General features: G+C 36.9%; 1 protein-coding gene across 19 annotated transcripts in view; it reads left to right on the forward strand.

Annotated features, from left to right (window-relative positions):
• NT5C2 (5'-nucleotidase, cytosolic II) overlaps window positions 1-22,741 on the forward strand; it is a 100,658-nt gene that overhangs the window by 65,900 nt on the left and 12,017 nt on the right. For 4 of the 19 annotated variants that reach the window (XM_030807618.1, XM_030807569.1, XM_030807581.1 and 1 more), the window contains 5 exons: window positions 11,070-11,130; window positions 16,145-16,262; window positions 17,055-17,150; window positions 21,503-21,594; window positions 21,727-21,784. Coding sequence is in view for 7 of the 19 variants with exons in the window: in XM_030807530.1 (XP_030663390.1) it covers window positions 16,145-16,262; window positions 17,055-17,150; window positions 17,471-17,494; window positions 21,503-21,594; window positions 21,727-21,784 (388 nt within the window). In the remaining 12 variants the exon portion in view is untranslated. Of the gene's footprint in view, window positions 1-11,069; window positions 11,131-16,144; window positions 16,263-17,054; window positions 17,151-17,470; window positions 17,495-21,502; window positions 21,595-21,726; window positions 21,785-21,864; window positions 22,078-22,741 lie in introns of all 19 variants that reach the window. The other 15 variants (XM_030807544.1, XM_012505728.2, XM_003255417.4 and 12 more) reach the window with 8 other exon arrangements.

The following is a 22,741-nucleotide window of genomic DNA, read 5'->3' on the forward strand; positions in this document are numbered from 1 at the left end:
CAGATCAGCATCTGACAGACTGCTAATCTGCAAAATGTGGTTTCTTCAAGAAGGAAAATGCTAGCCAGCAGCTGTTAAGTGAGAGTAATCTGAGTGTAAGAAGTGATTTTTTTTTTCTTTCTGTCATCTTTCCATGCTGCCACAATGGTGCACATGAACGACTTGGCTGATGCCCTCAAGAGCATCAAAATGTCGAAAAGAGAGGCAAACGCCAGGTTCTTAGTAGGCTGTGCTCCAAAGTCATTGTCTTTTTTTTTTTTTTTTTAACTGTGACGATGAAGCATGGTTACATTGGCAAATTTGAAATCATTGATGATCACAGAGCTGGGAAAATTGTTGTGAACCTCACAGGCAGGCTAAACAGGTGTGGAGGGATGAGCCCCAGATTTGATGTGCAACTCAAAGATCTAGAAAAATGGTAGAATAATCTGCTTCCATCCCGGCAGTTTGCTTTCATTGTATTAATGATCTCAGCTGACATCATAGACCATGAAGAAGCAAGACGAAAACGCACAGGAGGGAAAATCCTAGGATTCCTTTTCTAGATATTTACAAATAAAATGCCTCATGGAAAACAATAAGTTATTGTTTTAAAAACGGGAGAATAATCCTTTTTCTGTTAAATTATATTAAATATATTAATTATGTTAAATATAATTACATTAAATTTAATTATTATTAAATTATATATTATATATTAAATATAAGTCCCATACATTCCAACTTTAGACCTAGTCTTATTTTTATCCTTACTCTAGAGTTTATGTGGTTGGAGGAAAAAAACCTCATGGTGTGGTAGACCTGGGTTGGATCCCAGCTCTGCCTTGTACTAGCTCTTGACCACCAGCATTGTTACTTAACTTATGTCTCAGTTTCTTCATTTAATTTTTTAAAAGGTTGAGGGGGGGCGGTGTGGTAGGGATAAACTTTTGATGTAAGGTTTAATTGCAATAGTGTACATAAAATGACTAGTGCAGGACTAGTGCACTCTTTGTCTGACTGGTGATACCAAGGTATTAATATACTGAAACTTGAGCTGAAAGGGAAAAAAAATCTGAGGAATAAGGAGAAAAATACCAATATTGACCTTATTTACACTTCTATATATTATGGAAAAACCTGGCATGCTTGGTAGATGGCAGTGGAATGTTCAGTGCTCTTTTCTGTGCGTTTAAGTATTGCAAATGATCATGAACTTAATAGAAAGTTAAAGCTCTTTTTTGAGCAGCTGAATGACAGGGTATTTTGGCAACAGCATGTTTCCATGAGCATGTTTACCAGTGTGCTGAAGGAAATAGATTTTGGACACAGGTCCTTCTTTAAATTAAAAAAATAAAATTTCTTTATGACAGAGGCGTCATTATGCTTCTAATAGGTGCAAGGAGAGTTACTTGCCTTTTTGAAACAATAAGAAAGGTAGAAAGAAATAGTTAATGTTTGCAGTTGCACGAAAGACTAAACGTGGTAAATTTCATGAAGTTAACATAAAAATTATACATGTAGAATTATTAAATTTCCAGAAGTTTTAACCCCTAGAGCAACATACTGGTAGAAAGTGGGGGGATGAGTTGTTAATATTTATTTAAGCCCTTCACAAATATAGAGTGACTCTTGGTTTAGGATTATGAGACTATAGTATTTCTAACTTGGCTCATTTGGGAAATCATAATGACTTTTTTTTTTTCCTCCCAATTATGAAGGCTTGAGTTTCTTGGCTCTCTTGTGAATCTTGTGCTTGGAAATCCGGAAGGAGGTACATTCCAGTTTTTTTCCAGCTCCAGCACTTTAGATTCTGAGCCGTTTCAGTAAATCCAGCGATAAGCTCCTTATTTCTGTTATTTCAGAATCAGTGGATACCATGGCTAGTGTCCACTCCTTCGCATTTCTCTGAGAAATTTTCAGGAAGATAAGAATGAACATTTATTAAACATGTACTAGAAAATGTACTTTATGTACAATGTACCTTTTAATCCTCACCACAGCCTGCCGAGGTAGGGATTACTAGCAACATTGTACAAAAATAAGGCCAGGCATGATTGCTCACAGGGGTAATCCCAGTGCTTTGGGAGGCTATGAGCCCTTGAGCCCAGGAGTTCGAGATCCATCTGTGCAACATAGTGAGACCTCATCTCTACAAAAAATAAAGATTAGCCGGGTGTGGTACAGCAAACCACCATAGCACATGTTTACCTGTGTAACAAACCTGTACATCCTGCACGTGTACCCTGGAACTTAGGGGAAAAAAAAAAAAAAAAGATTAGCAGTGTGTGGTAGTGCATGCCTGTAGTCCCAGCTACTTGGGAAGCAGAGGGAGGAGGATGGTGTTAGCCAAGGAGTTTGAGGTTTTGGTGAGTTGTGATTGCGCCTCTACCCTGGGCTATAGAGCGAGACCCTGTCTCAAACAAAAGTCAAAAAATAAAAAAGGCTACTAAGTCAACAGATAAAATGACTTATATGTAGTGTAGGGGAAAGAAATATCTTTCCTTCCCATCTTAGGTTCCTGGCTGCGGCCCCTATAAGAAAAGACAGATTAGTGAGAGAAAAGCATAGAGATTTATTTAATGTAAGTTTTATGGGACACAGGAGCCTTCATAAGGAAATGAAGACCTGGAGAAATGAGTAAACCTGTGTATTTTCTGTGACAGGATTGATAAAGAAGTGGATAGTTGTAGAGAAGTATGGTTGGACAAAAGGGGGTATGATCTAATGGTGATAAACTGGGAGGAACTTAGTAAGCTGTGTTCATTCAGATTCTTTGCTGCGTCCCTGGGTCTTCAGAGGTAAGGATGTTCCTTTCCTCCTGGTATAAGGAGGACACCTCTCAAATGAGAGTAGTATGACCTGCTTTAGGGGAAGGTGAGAAAAATTCTTCCTAGATTTTATGACTTCCTTCAGGGAAGAAGTGGGGAGGTGAGAGTGACCTTCCTGCTTCTGCTGTTTTCTCAAATGCCAAGGTACCACATTTTGGGTTCAGATGTCCTAAATCCTGTCAATAACTAGCAACTGATTTGTTAAAACTCATAGCTGGAATTTAAACTCAGGTCAGTTTCCATTTCTCATGTTGCTCCCAGCTTTCAGAACAGAAATTATCCAGTAACTCTAGATGAGATATCAGTAAGAGACAAAAACCCATAAACAAAAAAGATCATCCTTAATTTTTTCCCCCCAAATGAAAACCCTGCCTGGGGCAAAACTGCATCTTTCTTTTGCAGTTGAATTGTAATCTTCATCTTTAGAATACAGATAGAAACTATGTTAAAACACAGTTTTTCTTTTGCTTAATTTTTAGAAATAATCTTAAAGCTTCATTAACCTCAGGATTACTATATAAGTACTGTATTAGAAATGTTGTTAGAATTATTATTGAGACAGAGTCTTGCCCTGTCACCTAGGCGGGAGTGCAATGGGGTGATCTCGACTCATTACAACCCCCTCCTCCTGGATTCAAGCGATTCTGGCGCCTCAGTCTCCCAAGTAGCTGGGATTATGGGCGTCCGCCACCACGCCCGGCTAATTTTTGTATTTTTAGTAGAGATGGGGTTGGCCAGGCTGGTCTTGAACTACTGACCTCAGGTGATCTGCCCTCCCTCAGCCTCTCAAAGTGCTGGGATTACAGGCTTGAGCCATCCTGCCCGGCTGAGAATTCTAAAATTAAATAGTGCATTTTTTTCTCAATTAAAAAATCTTAGGGGGATTGGAAATATATTTTAGGTCCCTGTCTTTTGAATTTTTCTGCCATATCAGAAAATTTTGAATATTTCTAGGCCATATCATTAGCCTCTGGGGAGTTATCCCAAACCTAAGCACTTGGCATTAACAAACCTAAAGTGTGGGAGAGGTGATGAATAAAGCTGTTAAGAGTACCAGGGAAGAAATTAAGAGAAACTAGCTCATGGTGTCAGTAAATCAGAGCATTATCTTGCTACTAGCAGAGGCATCTCAGGACCTTTGATCCCTGTCCTCTCAAACGTAGTAGATGCACTCTGATCTTGTTTTATTGTTATTGGAATGGACTCAACTCACTTGACATTTAAATGAACATTTTTTGGATGGTGTGTTTACTTGGACTAGAGTCCAGGGCACTCATCATGTTTCTGTCAGCAATTGTATATCCTCACCAAACTTACTGGCATTGGAGGTGCTTAAATGAGTGAGAAAAACTATTTAAAGTAAGAAATATTATGCAGTATTGGTGTATTGTCACCACAGACATCTCAAGTCCAGCATTAAAAAAATTTATGGTAAAATATATAGAATATAAAATTACCATTTTAAACCACTTTCAAGTATACAATTCAGTGGCATTAAGCACATTCACAAAGTTGCACAATGCTCACCACTATCCATTTCCAGAACTTTTTCATCATCCCAAACAGAAACTCCATACCCATTAAGCAATAACTCCCCATTCCCTCCACCCCTCAGTCGCTAGTAACCTCTAATCTATTTTCTGTCTCTATGAATTTGTCTGTTATAGATATTTCATAAAAGTGAAATTATACAATACTTGTTTTGTGTCTGGCTTATTTCTTTTAGCATAATATTTTTTAAATTTGTCCATGTTATAGCATATATTACTTTTTGAGACTGAATAATATTCTATTGTAGGTATATACCACATTTTGTTTATCTGTTCATCTGTTGATGGACACTGGGATTGTCTCCACCTTTTGGCTATTATGAATAGGCTGCTGTGAACCTTGGTATTTAAGCATCTGTTTGAGTTCCTGCTTCCTGCTTTCAATTTTTGGGTATATACCCAGGAATGGAATTGCTGGATCATAATGTAAATCTATGTTTAGCTTTTTAAAGAACTGCCAAACTATTTTCCACAGTGGCTGTAACATCTTACATCCCCATCAGCAATACGTGAATGAGAGTTCCAGGTTCTTCACATCTTGGCAATACTTATTTTCAGGTTTTTTGTTGTTGTTTGATAATACTCATCCTACTGGGTGTGAAGTTACAGTATCTTATTATGGTTTTGATTTAATGTTTCTCTAATGGCTGGTGATATTAAGCATCATTTCATGTGTTTAGTCCTTTATATAACTTCTTTGGAGAAATGTCAGTTTTTTAAAATTAGGTTTTTAAAATAACTGTGGAGTTACATATTCTGTGTATTAATCTTTATATATTCTGGATATTAATCCCTCATCAGATACATGATTTGCAAACATTGTCTCTCATTCTGTGGGTTTTCTTTTCCCTCTCTTGATCATGCCTTTTGAGGCACAAAAGTTTTTAATTTTGAAGTCCAGTTTATCTGTTTTTTTCTTTTGTTGCCAGTGCTTTTGCTGTCATAGCTGTGAAATCATTCCCAAATCCAATATAAGGAAGATTTTCTGCCATGTTTTCTTCTAAGAGTTTTATAGTTTTAACTCCTACATTTAGGTCTTTGATCCATTTTGAGTTTTCTTTTCTTTTCTTTTCTTTTCTTTTCTTTTCTTTTCTTTTCTTTTTTTTGAGACAGGGTCTCACACTGTCATCCAGGCTGGAGTGCAGTGGTGTGATCTCAGCTCACTGCAACCTCCGCCTCCCAGGCTCAAGTGATTCTCCCATTTCAGCCTCCCAAGTAGCTGGGACTATAGGCTCGTGCCATCATGCCTGGCTAATTTTTTTTTTATTTTTTGTAGAAATGGGGTTTCACCATGTTGCCCAGGCTTATTTTGGAGCAAATCCATTGATCGTTAGGTAAAAATACTCATCATTTGTAGTTTGTTTCTTTAACTGAACTAAGCTTTATTTAAACTAAGCTACTTTGGTGTCGTCCCTTATTTAAAAATTTTTCTCAGTGGTTACACTGTTTTATTTTCTTTGGCCCAATATATTACCTATCTCTTGCTCTGATTTTCTAAGAATATTAATACCTGATGATAATACCAGTACTATCTTACCAAAAAAACAATGCTGTTGGTAGAACAGGTTTTCTCATTAAGACTATAATATTGACAACATAGTATAGTTAAAATATTCCTGAGCTGGGCATCGTGTTTCATGACTGTAATTGCAGTGCTTTGGGAGGCCAAGGCGAGAGGATCACTTAAGGCCAGGAGTTCTAGACCAGCCTGGGCAATATGGTGAGACCCCATCTTAAAAAAAAAAAAAAAAATTAGCCAGGTGTGGTGGTGGATGTTGGTAAGCCCCAGCTACTGGGGCGGCTGACTGAGGAGGAGGATTGCTTGAGCCCCGTAGTTTGAGGATACAGTAAGCTATGATCATGCTGGGGTATTCCAGCCAGGATGGCAGAGCAAAAAAAAAAAAAAGAAAAAAGAAAAAAGAAAAGAAAAAAAAAAGAAAAGAAAAAAATCTGAAGCAGCCCTTAATTTGGAAGCCTCCTCTAACTAATTGCTGATAAAAGACTTCGAGTATTGCATGGACCTCTAAGTGGGGAGGAAATTTAAGCAGTAATTAAAGGAACAACTCAACTAGTTAATAAAATAATTCTGTATGTGTGATACATAATACTTGTGTACACTTCTGCTATTTAAAATATTTTGTTAAAGAACAATTTTAAAACTTTCTGATTTGATAAAATTTATTAAGTTGGGTGAGAATAAGTTAGGGAAGATGGATGAAACAAAAATCCAAAATAGCAAAAGTTGTTAAAGCTGTATGATGTGTTTAAAGCAGCTCATTACATATTTCCTCTACTTTTGTGTGTACGAGTAAAAATATCCTTAATAATATTAAATTTAAAAAGCATGTGGCAGAAACTAAAAAAATACCAATAAAGTGGTTTTTTAAAAAAGGCATTTAAATGTTAAGGTCCTTTAGTCTTTTCATTTCCATTTGAGATATTGTAGTCCTTGTTATTTTAGCTGCTATTACTTATTTTTCTTAAACTTCAGAATTTCTTACACTACCTTCCTCAGGAAATAAAGTACTATGTCTACAGTCAGGCAGTGCTTTTGAGGTGGTCCCTCCATGTTAGGAAATAATTTAAAAGAAATAATACTTCAGTGCATTATCTTACTTGTAGATGAAAGGCCTTTGTATTTGTTGAGATAAACACCCTCAATACCATTATTTTTAGACATGTATTACATATGAAATATATGGCATATTTTAGGTGTATATTATATTACTTTTCAGACAACTTTTTAATATATGAGTCTATACTTAGTTTCCAGGCTTTTATTCCCTTTATGTCAAGTCTGTATCCCAGTTAAAGTTTTCAGTAATATTAAATTAATCTTTCTGAATTGCAATAATACTTGGTTTGTTTCTAGATTAGGAAATTTAAAAGATTGCTTAATAAAACCCATTTCATCTCCATTACATGGTAAGTGATAGAATCAATTACTAGTGTTTATGATCTTTACTTTTTATTGCCAATTATAAAAGCATTCAAATGTAGGCCAGATTTTTTGTGTGAATAAATGTCATGTAATAATATTAGTGGCATCAGTGAAGTTATTAAGATGTATTTTTCGCTTCCAGCATCCAGGCTATTTTCTTTTTTTTTTTTTCTGGAGACGGAGTCTTGCTGTGTCACCCAGGCTGGAGTGCATTGGCACAATCTCCACTCACTGCAACCTCCGCCTCCCGGGTTCAAGCAATTCTCCTGCCTCAGCCTCCTGAGTAGCTGGGACTACAGATGCACACTGCCATGCCCGGCTAATTTTTTTGTATTTTAGTAGAGACGGGGTTTCACTGTGTTGCCCAGGCTGGTCTTGAACTCCTGAGCTCAGGTAGTCCACCTGCCTCGGCCTCCCAAAGTGCTGGGGTTATAGGCGTGAGCCACCGCGCCCGGCCAAAGGCTATTTTCAACATGACTAAACTTGTTTTCAACATACTTCTAACATAATAGCTACCTTTGATTCATTATCTCCTTTCTGCTTACACATTCTCTGGATGTTTGTTTTATCATGCAGATAATGGCCAATGAGGAAAGGACAAATGATAATGGAATTAAGTTGTGTAGCAAAGATTTAGGTTAAACCTTATGAATAAGACACTAATACTGTAGTTGGTTACCTAAGCAGATCATGAGGATGTTGTGATTCTGTCACTGGGAACATTTGTTCTGTTTTGATAATCTAGTGAAGAAATCAGATTCAGACGATTATAGGGGTCCACATCAAGTGACCACATAGAGGTTCTTTTATTTTCTGTTTTTAGTCCACTTCCTCAGTTTTTTCCTTGGGATGAATAGACTGACAATATTACCCAGAATACTTTATGTTATTAAAGAATGAATTTATTTCCATCTAGATTTCCAATTCATTAAGTACCTAAATTCTATTTATTTCCTTAAGACTCTTTGAAGAAGATAGTCAAACATTTCAATTAAATGGGATAGATAATGTATGTGGAAGTATATGACCTAAAGTATAGGCTAGAGGTGCACACTGTTGGCCCATGGACCCAACTTAGACCACAGACCATAGTTTGGCTGGAAGAGTTTTCGTTTGTTTAATTGGGTCAGTATTTTTATTTTTATTATTTATTTATTTTTGAGACAGAGTCTCGCTCTGTCACCCAGGTTGGAGTGCAGTGGCGTGATCTCAGCTCACTGCAACCTCCGCCTCCTTGGTACCAGTGATTCAGGCACGTGCCACCACGACAGGTGTGCGCCACCACACTCGGCTAATTTCTTTTGTTGTATTTTTTAGTAGAGACACGGTTTTACCATATTGGCCAGGCTGGTCTCAAACTCCTTACCTCGTGATCCACCCACCTTGGCCTCCCAAAGTGCTGGGATTACAGGCGTGAGCCACCATGCCAGCCTAATTGGGTCAGTATTATACAGTTGAGAGATTACAGGTAAAAGTCTAGGTTGGCTGTTATCACTCAATTGGGAACATTTGGCTCCCATTCCCTCAGGGAAGTCAGCTACATTTGAGTAGCCACTTCCTCCTCTAGACAAGATGTGCACTGTCGTGTATCCCACTTCACACATTAATTCACTTGCCTAGTCTTGACATAGATGTTTGTAATGTATTAGTTGAATCTGAATTTCAGAGAGTTGTCAGGTAAACTTTATAGTACCTTGAGAAATTGGTTATAAAAATGAGTTATCTGTATAAGCCTGAATAAATCATACATAAATCATGCATAGGTTTTAAGAAGACTTCTTGGGCTGGATTGATTGGTCCTCTTTTTGTCCCTCTATACTTTCTTAGTCATTTGATTAGTCTTATTGATCTCCTAAAACTTATTATAAATATCTAAATGTATAGCCCCTCTAATATGCCATGAGCTATGAGCTCCTTCAAGGCCCAGGATCATACATTATTTTGTTTCTTGTTCTCAGCTTCTAGTACCTGGTACACTGTAGGTATCCAAATGTTTGCTAAATTCTTCTAACTTTAGTACAGGCATTTGAGTGCTGTGATCCGTTTTTATTTTTGAAAACAAAAACAAAAACAAAAAAACTAGCTATTTCTGTTTTTGTATTACAAGCAGCTCCTTTGGTTGAAGATGGTTTTTAAAAGTTATCTCAGTAATTTTCAATTTTTCTGTCTTAAATTGAAAACAGTACTGAAAATACAAGATATTTGTAGTATTCAGATTCTCAGATGGAATATTTTTGAAGTAGGTATTTTTTTCATTTTATTTAAAAATATTCTAATATTCTTAGTATTTTTTAAACAAATAACTCTTAATTACCATTTAACTTTGCATTTGCTTGCAATAAACTGAAATTGGCAGTCACTCAAACTCCACTTACTTATTTACACATCTAGTCATTTGGGAATGTGTTTTACTTTGTATTACTAAAAGTATTGCTATGATATCTAGCTGTTTTAAGTAAATTAAAATTGAAGCCATTTTAGGAAATTTGCTTTGAAAATTTAGAAAGATATGAAAATATCTTTTTTAGGTCATTTGTGATCTCTTAGGTTAGAGATAGGATTTTTGCCTGTGTCTATTTAATGTGTTAGGATTTTCATATAGTTTTGGAAAATGGAAAAAAGTCCTTGGGCATTTGTTTATATGATAATTGGAAAGATCTCACTTAAAATTTTCTCAGAGAAAAATGTGCGTTATCACCTTTTCTAGTTAGAGGCCTAGAGAACCAACATCATGTAGCCTGCAACTAAATAGATGAGCATGCTGATGTTGATCATAAGTATAACATAAAAGCAAATGACTATTCTTGGGTGGTTGGGTTGCATTTTTGGTTTTCATTGTGACTGTTAGTAGTGTTGTAATGCTTTTAGGACTTTTAGACATTGCATCTGGTCATTTCTGCTCTTCGGTTGAGTACCCCAAAAATCCAAGAATTGGAGGAGCCCAGTGACATGTTTTCAAAAACCTAAATGTCTCTAGGGAAAATGACTCCCTATAAAGTTAAACATAATGCATATCTTTAAAGTGTCAGTATATTTAATGGATTATGTATCTTCAACTCAGTTATTTTACTAGACTAGGTAGTTTCTTTTAACTTTATAGAGTATATATTGGCTTACTAAGGGCAGATTTCCACTGACAATCAAAATGTAAAAATTTCCTTCCATTCCAAATTTAGATAATCTGGTTAGATTTGTAGCAGTGTGCAGTTGATTCTAGTCATCTTGATAATGATGACTAGAATCTTGATAATGACTAACCTAGTAGTCAGGTATAGGTAGACTCAGCTAAAATGGGTACTTGGAAGCAAGATGAGGCCTCTGTGGTTTGTTTTTGTATCCTTTATTCAGTCTGTTTCACTACCCGTAGTTTAATTTTAAACACCATTTGCCAGCTGCATTCAGTTTCTATCGTGTTAGCCTGAAATGTGCTAGAGAAAATAAACTAAGACCAATAGACTTATTTTTCTGTTTGTCTTTCGACTTAACATTTTAGGATCAGACTTGGCTTGTATTCCAGACTCAGGGTGCCAGAAAAGTAAATAATGCACAATAATACTTAGGCTTATCTTCAATACCCTTGTTTTGTTATGGCCAATTAGGCTAATTTTAGTGATGGTCAGAGGCTTCTAAATTGGAGGGCAGTAGTAACTCCTGTAAATACCAATTTCCAAATGGTATCTCTCTGTTCCAGCCCATCACAACAGTTTTAAAACCAGCTTTTGTTTTTGTTTTTGTTTTGTTTTGTTGCTTTGTTTTGTTTTTTAACAGGAGAGCCAGTGTAACTCCTTCAAGACTGGAGTGACACACACTGCATCTGCATCTGCCTCATGTGAGTTCTCATTTTGGCAGCAGCACTCTGCTAGGCTGGAACCTCTGTAGAGGTTTGCCCTTTATTTTTCTAAATCTATAAATTACTACATAGTGTGTCTTGGTGGCAATGGTTAAAAGTGCATGAGAATTCCAAACTTCCTGCAGAAAGTTTTCTGCTCATTCCAAAGGGACTTTGTCCTTTAATATATATTATATCTTGTATAAACAGCATCTACTCAAAACAGAGCCCACAACTTTCATCCTGAAAACATAGTTATTTTTTGAAGAACTGTTTTTTCCTTGCAGATTATGGAGTAAAGAATATCTTTAAATGCTTTCAGTAACTTCAACTTTCAAAGTGTTGGTTGTTTTCTTTATAGTCTAATTATGTAACCTGAGAACACTGTGTGCTGTCCTGGTGGCTGAAGCAGTCCTCCTTTTGGGACTCTAGCCCTTAAAATAGCTTCTTCCTTTGTCTTCCGATATTGAGTAACTAGGGGTAGGCCAGAGTACCTTCTGAGAGAAGAAATAAGCAGATATTGTGTGAAGTTATGTTTACTCTGAAGCTATTGCCTGGGTTTTGGAACCACAGAAAGTCAATTATGAGAGTTGAGCTTGAAGCTGTGCATCATTTACTTGTCACAGTTGTGGGAGAGAAATTGAAATTAGAGCCTTTGCAGCTGTGGAGAGGCATAAAGCTCTAAGTCTGAGGAGATATATGTGGTTTCCCATAAATATCTGAGGCCGGCTTTGTAGGGCCTGGTTGATTAAAAAAGGAATTTTATTTTTTATATTTTATTTTTATTTTTATTTTTAAAGGAATGGCGGTACTTAGCTTCAGGAATTTTTGCCACCAGGTCACAATAAATATGTTTATCACTGAGGGACACTTAGAATAAAACATCTAAATTCATGCTCTGTGCAGCTGCAATTCTGCTTCTCCAACCTTGGTTGTACTATATAGCAGATAATTTAATGACCAGGGAGTTTGTGTTGCTGAAATGACTCTGGGAAGCTTATGAGAAAATGTCAATAGCTTGTAGGTCTTACTGATTAATATAGAGCTTGATGAAATAGTGTTGTCAGGGTAGAACTTGGACTCTTTTTACTAAATCCATTCCCACTGTGAGTAGAGCAGTTTATTTTGGACTAGTTGAAAAAAATTGGAGGGAGAAGTGTTATGTTTCAACATCCAAGCTTAAGTTTTGATGGCTTATGTAATCTAGAAATTCACTTTTTGCAGGGGTAGTATATATACCCTATTACAAAGAGCTTTTGTTTGTTTGTTTTTTGAGATGAAGTCTTGCTCTGTCGCCCAGACTGGAGTGCTGTGGCGCAATCTTGGATCACTGCAACCTCCGCCTCCTGGGTTCAAGCGTTTCTCCTGCCTCAGCCTCCTAAGTAGCTGGGACTGCAGGTGCGAGCCACCACGCCCAGCTAATTTTTGTGTTTTTAGTAGAGACGGGGTTTCACCATATTGGCCAGGGTGGTCTCAAACTCCTGACCTCAAGCGATCCACCCGCCCCAGCCTCCCAAAGTGCTGGGATTACAGGTGTGAGTTACCACTCCTGGCCTTACAAAGAGCTTTTGGAGACTCAAAGAGACCTAAATTTTGGCTTCAGCTGATGTTTGTACTTGCTATATAACTTCACGTCAGCAAATGGGGAAGATACATCATATTTTAGGAAGTGCTCTGAGCTCATTGAGAAAAAGGAAATTTAAAGTGTTTCCATAGGTGGAATTTCTAGAAAGTCACTTCGGTTGAACACTTGGGAAATTCTGCCCTGCCAATACATATAATGTGGCAAGTATAGTGTTTTTATTTTCTGCTATTCTAGGATTTGTACTGTCAAAATGGGGATTTGAGACTTTTTCTCCCCTGTATTGTTTTTCACTGAAAATTATGAATACATTAATTTGAGCTTCAAATCCAAATTGTCTCATAGACATAGGTTTTACTCACTAGTTACTCCATTGCTGTATAGTTACCTGATTCTCTAGCTGGAGAAATTGCTGATTTAGGGGTGAGTGTGGGTGGGAGTAATTAAGGTTTGTTTTTTGTCTCCCACTCTTAAGGCATATCCAGCAAATTGTCCTTCTGAAAAAATTAACAATTGAAAACATTTTATATGGACCAAATCCTATAAGAATAATTGTCAGTAGATTACCCAAATTACTTAGCTATACTGGAATTTTATTTCATTAAATAGTGTTTGAAATAAATCAGGCCTTGGTTAGGATTGGGAAATAATTTTTGTTTTATGGAGATTGTACTAAAATGAGATTTACTTGCAAATGGGGTAGGAGCATGGGGCATTGAGGAGGGTAAGGTGAGAGTGGTTATACTTATAACTCAAATTTACAACAGTAGGTGCCATGCCTTATGGTTTTATGATAACACCAGCTCTTACTCTGTTAGTGTATATAGCACTTTATTTTTTTAACCACAGTGTACATCATATAGATTTAGGAATTCCACACTTCAGTCTTCAACAAGTTTTTTTTTAGGGGGATGGGAGAGGATGGGGCAGGATTTAAGGGGAAGAAGGTAATATAGCCAGTTTTGCAAATGTTAGCCATGGCTGGGCGTGGTGGCTCAGCCTGTAATAGCAGCACTTTGGGAGCCCGAGGCAGGCGGATCACTTGAGGTCAGGAGTTCGAGACCAGCCTGGCCAACGTGGTGAAACTCCCGTCTCAACTAAAAATACCAGGTGTGGTGGCGGGCACCTGTAATCACAGCTACTTGGGATGCTGAGTCATGAGAATCGCTTGAATCTGGGAGGCAGAGGTTGCAGTGAGCCAAGATCACGGCCACTGCACTCCAGCCTGGGCAATGGAGCGAGACTCTGACTCAGGAAAAAAAAAAAGAAGAAAAAGAAAAAAAAAGTTAGCCAGGGTTAGCATTGGCATTAAATTATTATTACCCTTGTGACAACAAAAGAAATAAAGATGGTTTTTTTTCTTTTGGCATTGTTCTGATGAGACTCAAAAGACCTTAAAAATTTTAGGCTTCTGGTTTTAAAATCTGACAAATATTTATTAAAGGATTTTGAAAGCCTAGCTTGCTTTTTAAAAACTTCAGTTTAATTTTAAAAATAGATATACATTAATATAAGTTTTAAAGATACAGGAGGTACATGACAGTCTCCTTCCCTGTCTCTTAAAAGCCACTGAGTTCCTTTCCTAGGAGGCAACTAGTATTACTGTTGTATATTTCCAGAAATATTCTAAAGGATTGTTTTTGGGAAGGGAAAGTTGAATCACACTCATTAAAGTATTAGCACCAACTTGGATAGGTAGACTAATTGCAATGAAAAATCAGTTTGCGCCATAAGCTAAAGATGTTAATAGTAGATGGAAGAACTATAATAATAATAGTTGCATTATTATGAGATTACAAGAATAGGATGGATATTTTTGCCTCATTTGGCATTTAGCAAGCTAGCAGGTCTTTTTAGTTGTTATTTTTAATATGGCTTACTCACTCCTGGAGACTGATGGAAAGATGCTTACCTAAATATTTCATTTGGAAGAAACCTATTTAAAGGAGCAACATTTTCTTTTTTTCTTTTCTTTTTTTTTCTTTTTGAGACAGAGTCTCACTTTGTCGCCAAGGCTGGAGTGTAGTGGCACGGTCTCGGCTCACTGCAGCCTCCACCTCCTGGGTTCAAGCGATTCTCCTGCCTCACCCTCCCGAGTAGCTGGGATTACAGGTGCCCGCCACCATGCCCAGCTAATTTTTGTGTTCTTAGTAGAGACAGGGTTTCACTGTGTTGGCCAGGCTGGTCTGGAACTCCTGACGTCAACTGATCCGCCCGCCTTGGGCTCCCAAAGTGCTGGGATTACAGGCGTGAGCCACCACACCTGGCTGCAACATTTTCTTTATGTTTGAATTTCAGTAGTAACTCTAAAAAGTTTTTTCATTATGGAAAATTTCAGACTTATACAATAGTAGAGAGAACCCCTCATTGCCTGAAATCCCTGTTATTTGACCTGTAACAAACTCAGTGCTCCTTTGGCAGATAAGGAGAGATTTAGTTTTATATACACACTTGCATTTTTTTTTTTTTTGAGACAAAGTCTCACTCTGTCACCCAGGCTGGAGTGCAGTGGCATGATCTCAGTTCACTGCAACCTCCACCTCTCAGGTTCAAGAGATTCTCCCACCTCAGCCTCCTAGCTGTGACAACAGGCATGCACCACCACACCCGGCTAATTTTTTGTGTTTTTAATAGAGACGGGGTGTCACCATGTTGGTCAGGCTGGTCTCGAACTCTTCACCTCAAGTGATCTGCCCGCCTTGGCTTCTCAAAGTGCTGGAACTACAGGCATGAGCCACCACGCCTGACCAATTCTTCAATATCTAACTCCAGTTCATATTTAGATTTCCCTAATTGTCACAAACATGTCTTTTTGTGGTTGGTTTACAATAATAACTTGCAAAATACAATTTTGATGGCATACATTGTTAGAGCTGATGAGAAAACAATTAATCTAACAAGTGGAACAAATATGTTGATTGGAGAAGGCATATAAAGCAACTACCCAAGCCAAACAGGAATTCCAAAAATAAATTATTTTAAAAGTTCATTTTGAAGGATTTCTGCAACAATTATGCACAACACCAAAGCCTTCAACATGCATAGACCTCCCTTACCTAGTTTTCTGTGTACTTTTATTCTCATGATTAATATCACAGCTATGCATATTCATTTTTTTAAACTGTGGGAATGAAAGAATAAAGGAAAAAAAAGTTTGGAATAGGTTTCCTGAGAAGAAGGAACTATACTGAATAATTTGATAATTCAGCTTGTTGCTGTGCTCCTGCTATATAATATGACCTATTTCCACAGACTAACATTTGAGTTCTCTAATTACTTGGGGCAGTACAGAACATGGAGTTTGAGGGGGAAGAAGAAAAATGGCAGAATTAGGAGGGTGGAAGAACTGGGAAAAAGCAAAATTATTCATTTGCATTCTGTTTTAATTGGCTGTTCTTTCTGCTAACTAATGAAAACCTCCTCTTTGTGCAGTGTACAAGTCCCCAGAGTATGAGTCCCTTGGTTTTGAGCTTACTGTGGAGAGATTAGTTTCTATTGGCTATCCCCAGGAGTTGCTCAGCTTTGCTTATGATTCTACATTCCCTACCAGGTAATTTTTAAAGATATCTTTGGATTAAGACTAGATTAAGACTACTTTCCTTATCCCTCAAATTAGACATTCCAAATTTATCCTTAACAAAAAAACCTCCCAAAACATTGAATAATTCTTTGTTGTTTTCTTGGTTGGTTGATGTTGATTCTAAAATTACCATGAACTTTTCATATACACCATATCTTGGTGTTCCTGAATTAAGCTCAGTTTATTGCAACTGAGGAAGACCCACTTACAGGTAAAAAAGGAGATTACTAAAACTGACGGGCAGTAATCACAGGTGGTGCTATTTGGGGCTGTTGGCAAATAGGTATGTGTTTCTCTAATACACTTAACATGATAGAAGCTTGGCAGTTTCCATTTCTGGATTTGATAGGGACTATTTAAGATTAAGAAAATGATGTTTATTTGAGATGCTATCATATATATCCCACATACAGCATCTAATGGAGAAAAATATAAGCCTTCTCAGTTGTCCAAGAAAAAAAGACTATGTTTTAGAATGGTACCAGCTGTGTAGTAAGAGGAATGTTTTTTATACCTTGTTTGATTAAGCACTTATTCCTTACAGAAAACAATTATGATTATCTGTCTGGACAGAGTCAATATTTTTTAGTTGCTTTAGAATTAGTTTTTAAGATTTTACTCACTTTAGCTATATTAGGAAATACTTTGAGTTGGTACAAAGCTTGAATTAGATGAGGTTGGTTCATGATGATTAAATACTACTACATAAAATTATTGCCTATATTACTTTGCATTATCAATAATGTCTTCATTTTCACATAGGGGACTTGTCTTTGACACACTATATGGAAATCTTTTGAAAGTCGATGCCTATGGAAACCTCTTGGTCTGTGCACATGGATTTAACTTTATAAGGGGGTGAGTACAGAGAACCTTTAGCCTCTTTCTAATGTTAAAGTCAAACAATGTGAAGATGACATCATCTCTCCAGATGTAATGTATTTCCCTATTACTTTTCATCATTAAAGAGCAAATTCCCTTACATAAGGTTAGTTAACATTTGTTAGGCAGTTGGAACCCAAACTGATATATAGTTAGCAATTACATTTTGTTTAAATTAAGTGCCTTCCAATTATACAGCATACAACAAAACTAATCTTGAAACTTGCCCAGAAGAACTTTAGTAGTTTTGACTTATTTGAAATTCTAAGATTTTTATTTTCTTCTTTCTAATACAGTTCTCAGGTAGCTGTTCAGAAGAGGTATGTATATAAAAATGCTTTGAAAAATTTTAAACTGTAGCAATTTAAATGATTAAGAGATTTTTAATAGCCAATACGTTTTTTAGATTCTAATGAATCTAAATTTTGAATCCTGGCATTTGATTGTGTCATTAAAAAAAATTTAAACATAAGGTTAAAGTGAATATGTGCTGATAATATTTAAAACAAGGATAAGCTTTATTTTCAAAATAAAAATATTTCCACTATTGTCACTAATTTGAACTTTTTACCCTAGTAAACAGCAGATGAAATTTAATATCTATTTTTTTGTGAAATGTCCCAATATTTTCAAATCATAATGCCACAATTTGACAACTTCTGTAGCTATAGCTTTACAGTTATACATTTTCTCTACTGTTATGCTACCTTATTTACTATTGACATTGTATTAAGGTCAGAACAACAGCTTGTAAAACCAGAATAGGATGTGTGTCAGTCTCTTATGTAAACTTTTCCATTTACTATTCATTCTTGATGGCAGAATAGCAAAAACACCAGGCTACATTGAAATGTTTAAAAAGACAATGTCTTTTTTTGTGGTAAGAGGCACAAACCAACTGTAATTGTGCCAGAGCTTCCTTTAGATTTGAGGTCACAGGATGCCCCTTAGAATTGAAGCATCTAAGACTCTTTAGTTGGCATTACTGACATTACACAGGCTCAGAGATTTCCATGTATACATGAGAATGATGTGAAGTAAACACCCATCTTGACACATCTGAGCAAGCCAGTGATTACATCCACATTTCCTTCACTGTTTCTTTCATGAGGGGGTTTGTTCAGGATCCATGAAAATATCAGGAAAGAGGATTTGGAATATGAAGTAATTACAGGTTGTACTAGTAACTTAAGCTGTTTTATACACAGATATTGTCATCATAACTCAGAATCTCAGTGAAGATGAACCAGGGTTCTATTATGTCTAAAAAGGAATTTTTGTATTATAAGGGAGGGGTAGGCAGAGAAGAAAAGAGAAGCAGTTGGATAAGTTAGTATTACGATCAAATTTCCAACTCAAGATCCACAGACTTCCTCTCTTCCCCTAAATAAGCCAATAAAGTTTTCACATAGCTCCTTTGCTAATGCATTTAATAGTGTTTCAAAAATAAGTCATTTATGAGTAAATGCAGAATCATTCAAATAGCACTTAACACTGTGCAGTCTTTAGAGTTAAACAGAAAAGCTGGCCAGGCACAGTGGCTTAAGCCTATAATGTCAGCACTTTGGGAGGACAAGGCAAGAAGACTTCTTGAGCCTAGGGGTTCGAGACCAGCCTGGACAATAAAGTGAAACCCTATCTCTACAAATATCAAAAATTAGCTGGGCATGGTGGTGTATGCCTTTGGTCCCAGCTATATGGGAGACTGAGGCAGGAGGATTGCTTGAGCCCAGGAGGTTGAGGCTGCAGTGAGCTGTGTTGGTGCCACTGTAGTCTAGCCTGTGTAACAGAGCAAGACCCTATCTCAAAAAAATAAAAATAAATTAATAAAATTAAAATTCCCATGAAAAGAAGAGACTGAAGATAGAAGGTTTAGAAAGAAAGAGTTATCGAAGCTATTACAGTGGTAGACAAGGCTGGAAAAGAAGGACTCCATCAGGCTTTGCTAATGAGTTAGGACCTTATTTTTTGATAAATCTTTATTCTGTGGGTCACAGAAAGTTAGTAGTAATCTAACTGTTTTCTTCCCATTTCAAGTGTAGCATTTCTTCTTTTATGATACATTACTTCCCCCAAATTGATTTTTATTTTAAATATATACTAGTGTGATTTGACACTGAAGTTTACAATGTAATTGCTAACTACATTTATAAATCAATTTGGGTTCTAACTGCCTAATAAATAACTGTTAACCATCTTTATGTAATTTTTCTTTAATGATGGAGGGAATAGGGAAGTATATTGTATCTAAGGAGACAGTGTCAGTTTATTAAACCTAACTGAAGAAAGTATATTTTTACTGTTACCTTCCACCTTACTTTTATTAAAGAAAATCTTGGAAAGCTAGCAGATGAGATACTCTACAAAATTATTCATTATTGGGAACTCTTATCTCAGAAGAGTGACTTAAGACAGGGAGCTAATGTGATTTTTATATGTCTAACTAGAGTTTATGCCATTTGTAGTTAACAAACCCAGGCAGGAATTAATCCAGGTCACTCAGTGTGAGCTTTAAATTTGATTTCCTTTATTTAGATTGTTAATCTCCATGTATTCACTGTCAGAACTGTGCATTTTTATATTTTAGTATTTTTCCCTTTGAGTTTCTCTGAAATGTTTTCTTCTAGAAGTGTTTCTGCATCCTTAACAAATTCTGCTTCACTGGCTTTTTTCTTTTAAACCTTGAATTTTCTTCATGGTTCTGTTCTCTCTCTTCTCTTCCTTCCCTGCACACTAAGTGGTTTCTTCTCCTCTAATACTTTTCATGATTCCATCTAGTATCTGTATGTAGATGATCTCAGTTATCTCTCAAGGCTGAATCTCTTTTAAGTTCTTGACCTTTGTTTCTAATTGCCTAATAAAAATCTGTTTACTTCAAACTTAGTATCACCAAAATAGAACTACTCTCACATTGCTTCTTATCCAGTTTTCATATTTCTGTTCATCGTACCAACCACCTCTCAGAGAGAGACACCTTAGCATGGACATCATCATCTTTGACTCTTAATGTTCCCCCAGCCAAATCTGCTCAGTCTGCTGGGTCTTATTTTACCTTGGTAATCTGTCTTGAATATATGAGTGAGCTGAGATCATGACACTGCACTCCAGCCTGGCCGACAGAGTGAGACTGTCTCCAAAAAAAGAAAAAGAAAAAGAAAATTCTGAGAGTCAACTGGGTGATTCTGGGTTACACAGCTGATCTCTCTACACTCTTTCACATGTCTGTGGTTAGCTGATGGGTGAACTGGCATCTGATCTAGAATGGCCTCGTGCACATGTCTGGCATTCGCAGGCTGTTGGCCCAGTGCTTCATTTCTACATGTAGCCTTCTATCCTCCAGCAGACTATCTCACTCTCATGCACATAGTAGTCCATGGTTCCAAGTGCTGCAAGAGATTAAGCCTCAATACACACACGTTTTTCTAGGTCTCTGCTTGGATCCCATTTGCTGCTATACAAGCCTATATTCAAGGATAGAGAAATAGACTGAGTTCTAATGGGAGGAGCCACAAAATTGCATCACAAAGAGACAGGAAGAATTTGTAGCCATTGTTGGAGTGCATCACATTGTCTTTCCCCAGTTTATCCTGAAACAGCCACTAATTTAATTTTGTTTTACAACTCAGCCCCAATGGGATTATCCCTCTGCTTTAAAACTGTCAGTACTACCCTCTTGCCCCTAAATGGTGTAGGAACAGTAGCTTAATCTGCCTCAACCCATCTTTCTAGCTTAATTTTTCTCTGCTCCCCTTTCTCTACCCAAATTGGACTAGTTTCACAACTGGTCCACCTAGCCTTTAAGGCCCAGCTCGTATACCAGCACGTGCATGAATCCTTCCTAGATTTTCCTCTCCTTAGTCCTCACATTTGCTTCTCTCTACCTCTTAAGTTGAAATGGTGTTCCCTTCTTTGGTTTTCTCATAAATTTTTGCACCTCTCTTGTAGTAGTTGTGATTTTTTACCTTATATGTGTATGTGACCCACCTCGCCCACCACACTGACAACTCTTTTAAGAGCTGGAACCTAAGCTGGACATCACACCTGTAATCCCAGCTACTTGGGAGGCTGAGGTGGGAAGATTGAGCAATCTTCAGGAGTTTGAGTCCAGCCTGGACTTAGCAAGACTCTGTCTTAAAAAAAATTAAAATTAAAAAAATAAAGAGCTGGAACCTGAACTCGTTCATCTTCATAGCTACCCATGCGTAATATTCGGAATCCTGTCTTGCACATAGCCATCAAAATATTTGAGTTAATTTTTGAATAATGCTATTTCTCAATTATTATAATGTTATTTTAAAAATCAGTTAATTTTTAAATTTTTCTTTCAGACCAGAAACTAGAGAACAGTATCCAAATAAATTTATCCAGCGAGATGATACTGAAAGATTTTACATTCTGAACACACTATTCAACCTACCAGGTAGATTCATTCTATGCTTATTTATACTGATGCTTTCCCTTCTGTGACCATTAGTCTGTATTCAAGGGAGGTAATGAAATAAGTTTGAATTATTTCATTATAGCTTATGAATATCTGTTCTTCGTTTTTCAGAGACCTACCTGTTGGCCTGCCTAGTAGATTTTTTTACTAATTGTCCCAGATATACCAGGTATGTATATACTATAATTATTTTTTTCCAATTGATTTTTTAAATTAATGCACAGGGTTTTAGAGAACTGGCCATTGTAGGTCTTTTCTGCTTTTCTAAAGTGAATTTAGTGCTAGTGAGAGATGCCACATTGCCAACCTGAGAGATGGGACAGCACCAGCAGCTCCATGCAGGCTCTCACCTCCCACACGGCCCCTCTCCTTGCCAGTGTGCTGCAGCCACCACTTCTGATTGGCTTCTCCTGGGAATGAAGACGGCCAGCAGAGGTGCTAATTGTGACAACTGAGTGGGAGGTTTGTGTGATGATTATCTGTCCAAGCAGAATTACACTAAAACCCCCCAACTCATTTCACAGCAGCTACCCAGGAGCCATTCAGGGATGGTAATTTAATTTCATTACCAGGCCCGGCAAGATTTGATTAAGGAATAAATACTGTGTATCTTACCAGAAGTAAAATTTTGCATAAGTCTTAAAACAAGTTATCCTCTCCCTTTAGGGAGAATTATATAGCCAATACTGAAAGTTTAGCCATATATATACCAGAGTTGGCTAACTTCATATCCTCTTTGGGCTTTGTCCACTTGAAGACACTAAATTTGGTGGAAAGCTGAGTCACTGAGCTAAATAAAAAAATGGACAGTACCTTTGTACTTAGGGACAGTGTCAGGAAAGTCAGGGTGGAAAGAACCTAAATGACCAATTTTAAGTTTTAAATGTTTCTTCAACCTGTTTCTAAAAAGTGATAAATAAAAAACCTGACATTTTTGGAACTTTGGCCTTTTAGCTTCCATTCAATATATTCTTCTATCACTTTGTATTTGTTCACAATTATTGTATTCCATTGAACACTGTAGCCATTTCTGGTGGTCAAAGTGGACTTTCATTAGGGAGTAATTATTTTCCTCATTAGCCACAGCCTTTACCCATGTGATATGGAACCTTTGGGTCCCCTGGGA

The sequence above is a fragment of the Nomascus leucogenys genome, chromosome 3 (genome assembly GCF_006542625.1).
Source record: "Nomascus leucogenys isolate Asia chromosome 3, Asia_NLE_v1, whole genome shotgun sequence".
Classification (NCBI taxonomy): domain Eukaryota; kingdom Metazoa; phylum Chordata; class Mammalia; order Primates; family Hylobatidae; genus Nomascus; species Nomascus leucogenys.